General features: G+C 34.9%; 1 protein-coding gene across 1 annotated transcript; it reads right to left on the bottom strand.

Moving 5' to 3' along the window:
* Positions 1-4,727, bottom strand: LOC133670902 (lysine histidine transporter 1). The gene is made up of 8 exons (XM_062091504.1): positions 4,555-4,727; positions 2,262-2,416; positions 1,760-2,143; positions 1,130-1,523; positions 932-1,037; positions 726-817; positions 548-616; positions 1-467 (listed from the first exon to the last, which is right to left on the bottom strand). The coding sequence occupies exons 1-8, from the start codon at positions 4,600-4,602 to the stop codon at positions 369-371; spliced, it is 1,347 nt and encodes a 448-aa protein (XP_061947488.1). The 5' UTR covers positions 4,603-4,727; the 3' UTR covers positions 1-368.
* Positions 4,728-5,608: the final 881 nt, after the last annotated feature.

Raw genomic sequence — 5,608 nt, 5'->3', positions numbered from 1 at the left:
TGCATATTAAAACACTTTATCTGTATTCATTTCAGTAATCGAAGAAGGGAATTGACAAGCCAAATTGAGCTAAAGCAAAACATGAAATGGAAAAGGCGTGATATATGAATACACAAATGGTGAAAAAAAGAGGAAGTATAGGCATGTAGGAAACCCTCTTATGAATCTGCGGCCACCATTCAAACTTAGACGCGCAAGAAGCATGTCAATACTCCAAAACAGTCTATTGGGGTCTTAATAATACTGGATAAGCCATATTTAAAGATCTAGTTTTGTTTGTTGCCATCGTTGCTGTCACCATTTTGGTTTCTTCACTTGAGGATTTTTGTTTTATAGCAATCCCCTTCATGCAGGTTTGGAAAGGTTGTTCAATTGTAGAACTTGTAGTCCTTGGCTTGAATTATGATTTGCCTCATCCCTCCAATGGGTGATACAATCATCAAGATAACTCCAAAGACAATGCAGATCTGCGGTTGAATAAATTAAGTAAGATTAAGTGAATTTAGATAGAAAGCAAATAAATAAGCGTAGATCTTCAACAGCTTACCCAATTAGCCCACCAAGATAAGCCAAACTTCTTTGGTTTGTAGATGGCAAGCCACATTACGCAAGGGAGCTGAAGAATGAAACAGTGAGGTTAGGCATTGATGCAAAATCTTTTAAGAGACCAATCACATAATAGTTTTCTCAATCATACTAGACTGAAATAAAATAGAGCCACTTACAAAGTATGTAGTTGGGGCAAAAGCAAATCCTCCAAAAAATCCAAGAAGACCACCAAAGAAAGGGAAGGTAATGCCAACAAACATTGTGAATGCTGCAATGAAAACAAGAACAGATAAATAAATCTAATTTCAAACTCGATCTACTTGATTTCACATGAAAACCTTGAATTCAAAAGCAAAACTTAATAACTGAGGAGTTCTCTTACCAACATAAATATTGCGTACAAAGAAACGAAGAATCATAGTGGGCCGGAAATTCAATTTCTTTACTAACACAGTTTCTATCATGTCAAACACTGGCATAGCATAAATCTGCATTGAGGAAAAAAAATAATGTTGAAAAATATGCAATAAATATCAATCTGAAGTAAGGAGGAAAGGCTAAGATAAGGTTTGATTTGCACCTGGTAGCTTCCAATAACATGGACCACAACAAACATGTTAGCCATTGCAATAAGCCATACAGGCTTCTCCAATGTGATGAGGATGTTGTCGGAGATTGAATTTCCATAGATCCAGTACCCAATTAGAGCAACAGGGAAATAGCACAAAGCCACCACTATATAGGCAACTATGACTCCTCTCCACATAGGTCCTTTGGATGGCTTCTCAGGTGTGGATGGGATTGTTGCTTGAATCTCCAAGACCACATTGTGCCCGGCGTAAGCAAAAGCCACATCACCCAGGGCACTGAAGAAGTTAAAGACTGTTCCTACCTTACTAGAAGCTTTATATCCATATTGCACATCTGGCTGAACACCCTTATCAACAGCAGCCGTCCAAGCAATCGTAGAATAACTGCAATGAAAATGTAAATCAATTTTAGTGCAAGTTAAGTTCATAGATTTATAGATGGCAACATAGTTTCCTAAGACTTAGAATGTTAGAAAAACATATCAATTTCTAGCCCCTTAAATTTCTCTTATTTACTTTTTTATTTATTATTTTTTAATTGTGTTGTGGGGTTCCATATCACAAATTTTGGCACACAGACTCTGTAAATTTTATGTTAAGGCCTAAAAGTGTAGGGTTACCTCAAGGACATGACTGCAGCTGCCAGAGAGACACCAGAGATGGAGTTGAAGTTGGGGAGATGGGAGAGCACAAAGTGAACAGAGGCAAAAATCATAATGAAGTAGGTTTGTTTGATCGGCTTGCATGTGCTGCACACAATATCATGGAACTTCTTCAATGATTTTCCCCCAGTAACCATGTACACAATGCACACACCAACTTCAACAATAAGTTGCTGCGGCACAACAATGTAGAGGCCAAGCTTTTCACCAAAAGCATGTTGACCAAGTTCATGATATCTATCAAATCTCTTTCCTGGCACCATTTCATGCATCTCAACCATTTGCCATAGTGTGTATAGCGTGATGACCCATGATAGGATTAGCACAGCCACACCAGGACCCCTGAAAATAACAAATAGAACGTTACATTGATAAAAAAGTCATTAATGTCATAATGAAATGGGCCACAGCTGGGAAGACGTTTTCTCTTCCTTTAAAAAAAATGTGCTGCTGAACATACCATCCAAGCTCTGACATGGCATAGGGGAGACTGAGGACACCAGCTCCAACCATGGCAGTGACATTGTGGAAAGCTGAGTACCACCATTTTGCATTCCTTGAAGAAGTAATTGGAAGCCAATCATCAATTGCCTTCTGCCTTGCTACTTCATCATCCTGTCATTGATGATTACACATTTCTACATCAATTTTAACAGCAAAACATACAGAATAATGCAACAGAATCGTTGTTTCTTGCTATTGAATCAGCAACAGAATTAGACTATAATTCAAGAAAATGATATCAGACAACGCAAAAAAGTTGAATAAATTTATTTCCCTCCCTTTATCCTACAAGTTGACACTACACAGTTCATTCTGTAAAACAAAGCTTGCAGAAAAGTCCTCAGCGCACCCATTAGTTCTTTTCATTATCTATTTTTTAATATTCCAATCCTATGGATCTAGATATCCCTAAACCTATGGAATAACAAGCACTAGATCATTTGTCAACTAGTCCATTTTCTAGTAGTTCAGTTTCCAAAGTTTTAATCTTCATACTTTTGGAACCTAGCTAGCAGCCAATTGGTTGGCTCACACATCACCCAACCACCACTATTTATAACGTTAATCTGACTTTGACTAGCTACACATAGACCCCATCATTTCTGGCAATGGAAAAAAGTGTCCCTGCACTAAATATAAAACAACCATAGCCACCGAAAAAGACTTCAGAAATAATCATCTACTCTTCCTCAAGTCCTGCTTGATCTAACATGGTTTCCCACACACATACTCCTCTTATCCTTGTCTTTGTTTTTTTTTTAAAAAAAGAACTATTTATTTTCCAAAACAAACCATGTTTATTTGCTGTAATGAGTGTAAGGGTCAGATAATATGCAAGTAGCCATGTGCATGAAGAGTAAAAACCGCAATCGTCCCATAACAAGAAAAAGGAAAAATTATAGTAGTAGAAAATTTATGAGCTGTATGTATACACCGACAAGGCTACAACTAAGGCATATCTTAGAAATTCATTAAGTAAAAGGGTACTGGTATCTTAGAAAGTGTTAATTATTTGGTGCACCCCCTATTAAATTTTAATAATTTTTTTACTCTAGAATCCCCCAAATCCATTGATGATGATGATGATGGTTACAGGTGTTTTTTTTATTTTCATTTTTCAGTGGCAACTGGCAATATACTTTGTAACGTTGAGAACCAATAAAGAAAAAGATTGAAAACTATTAATTTGAATTGCTGACCTAGCTAGCTAGGTAGCTGACATGCAAGATTAGAATATGGCAGAGAAAAAGAGGAGCATAGTGGTGAGTCAAGTGGATACAAATTTCCAAAGATAAATGTTAGGCTTGGAAAAATTAACAAGAAGAACGAAGCAGTTGATGTGCGTGTAGAGTCTAAATTTGTAAAGTCAACATATTGAAGGCAATTACGTGTTTACTAAAGCTGTCTAATTAAGTCTAAAGTATCAATAAATAGAAAACAATAATTTAAGAAACCACAACTTTTTTGAGAAATTAATTAACCATAATAAAAAAAAAAACTAAAAAATGTGCAGCAGAAACATACTGAGGATTCTTTCTATGCTTCTCCTTCTTTATGAAGGAAAGGGAAGTATATTGGAGAAATAAACATAACTATTTTTATATAGCATCGCTATCATATACTCAATTCGGACAATTAAAAAAAAAACGAAAATAAACTGACTGGACACAGGCTATGAACATGAAGATTGCCAGGTTGATGAAATTGCAGTAAATTAAAGGGACTGGTGCAGTTTAAGAGATTAAAGGAGACAAAATGTAGATGCCCTTTTGTTTTTTTAAGAAAAAGAAGAAGCAAGACACTGTGAATCTCTCAGTGAATCACATCAGCAGATTTGTTCTTGAATACATGATGCACACAGATTTACCACTTAATTCGCAGCAGAGCACCTGAACGTTTATGGCGAGTTCTTGTTTTTAATAACATTCTTAATTACATTAATTAGATTCTCGAAATTGGATAAAAATAAAAGCAAGAAGCTGAAACGTTTCATTTTCTCCTCTACTTGCCAAGAAGAAAGATGTGCTAAAACTTTGTCCCGAAAGCCAAAAAAGGGACAGGAATTAAGAAAAAGAAATTCTAATACATAACAAAAGGTGCTAATTGGAGAGGTTAATGATGCAAGAATCAAGTTAAAAGCTAACTAAAGACAAAACTCCAACCATTTTGGAAAAGTTCTCATCACTTGTTTCTCTGCAAAACTAACAATATCTAGGAAAAAAGTAAGAGAGAGAGGGGGGTGGGCTCACCTCTTTCTGGGTGTAGCCATGATCATTGTTGGTAGTTTCAACACCCATGTCTTCAAACTGCAGAGAATGGCACGCTGAGAAGCTCAAGAAAATTCAGAGCTATAAGATGAAATATTGCATCAACGTGCTTTGAACGAACTCAAGCGCTAATCCTTCCTTCTATTTATAAAGAAAAACCAGACAACACGGAGAGAACCGAGTGAAGTTTTTTGTTTGACTGGATTAAAGTCCTTGTGGGGACAGCCAAAAAGCCTATCTTCTACCTCATCTTTTTGAAAATTCCACGAAGTTGCATTCGCTTAAAAATATTAATTTATTTTTTTATATATTCTTAAATGATTTCAATGTATGGATTATAAAAACATTAAAAAAAATATTATTTTTATTTTAAAAATATTCTACACTGTAATATCAAACCCACAATAAATTATCGTTTTCATTGTAATTTAATTTTAAGCTGGTTGCATGGTAATTACAGTAAGAAAAAAGGAATACTTACTATGGACCAGTAAGTTTAGCCTAGCACAGGATAAATTACAGTATAATTAAGCAGTAACATAGTCGTTTTTACCTATACGCTTCCATATATTATTATATTTATCATCCATAATTAGTGTCAACATTCAAAGAAATCATGAGGAGAACAAAAATAAGTTTAGCAGAAAATAATGACTGAAAAAAGATTACAGCATAATTAATAATAATAATAATATAAACTTCACTCTCGTTCGTAAAATAATATTACCAGTTTTTTGCTTCTTTGGGGAAGAGAATAATAGCCTTCTCGATCTGAAGATGACTTATTTATAGGGTTGATAAGGAGAGTTGTTTTACCGATAGCAACAAGAAATTCTAATCCTTCCTTGATTAGAATTCAATTCTATTCCTTGTATGATAATAATTCTATAAAACCGACAGTTTTTTTTTTTTTTTTACTGGTAGAAAGAGACAGAAATTCTAATCCTTTCATTATTAGAATTCAATTCTATTCCTTAGATTATAATACTGTTAAAAGAAGGTTAGCAAGCCTGTAAAAGCATAGTTTTTAGACCCG

The sequence above is a fragment of the Populus nigra genome, chromosome 1, assembly GCF_951802175.1.
Source record: "Populus nigra chromosome 1, ddPopNigr1.1, whole genome shotgun sequence".
NCBI classification, from domain to species: Eukaryota; Viridiplantae; Streptophyta; class Magnoliopsida; order Malpighiales; family Salicaceae; genus Populus; species Populus nigra.
The sequence above is the reverse complement of the archived record's forward strand: the minus strand, read 5'-3'. Positions and strand labels throughout refer to the sequence as shown.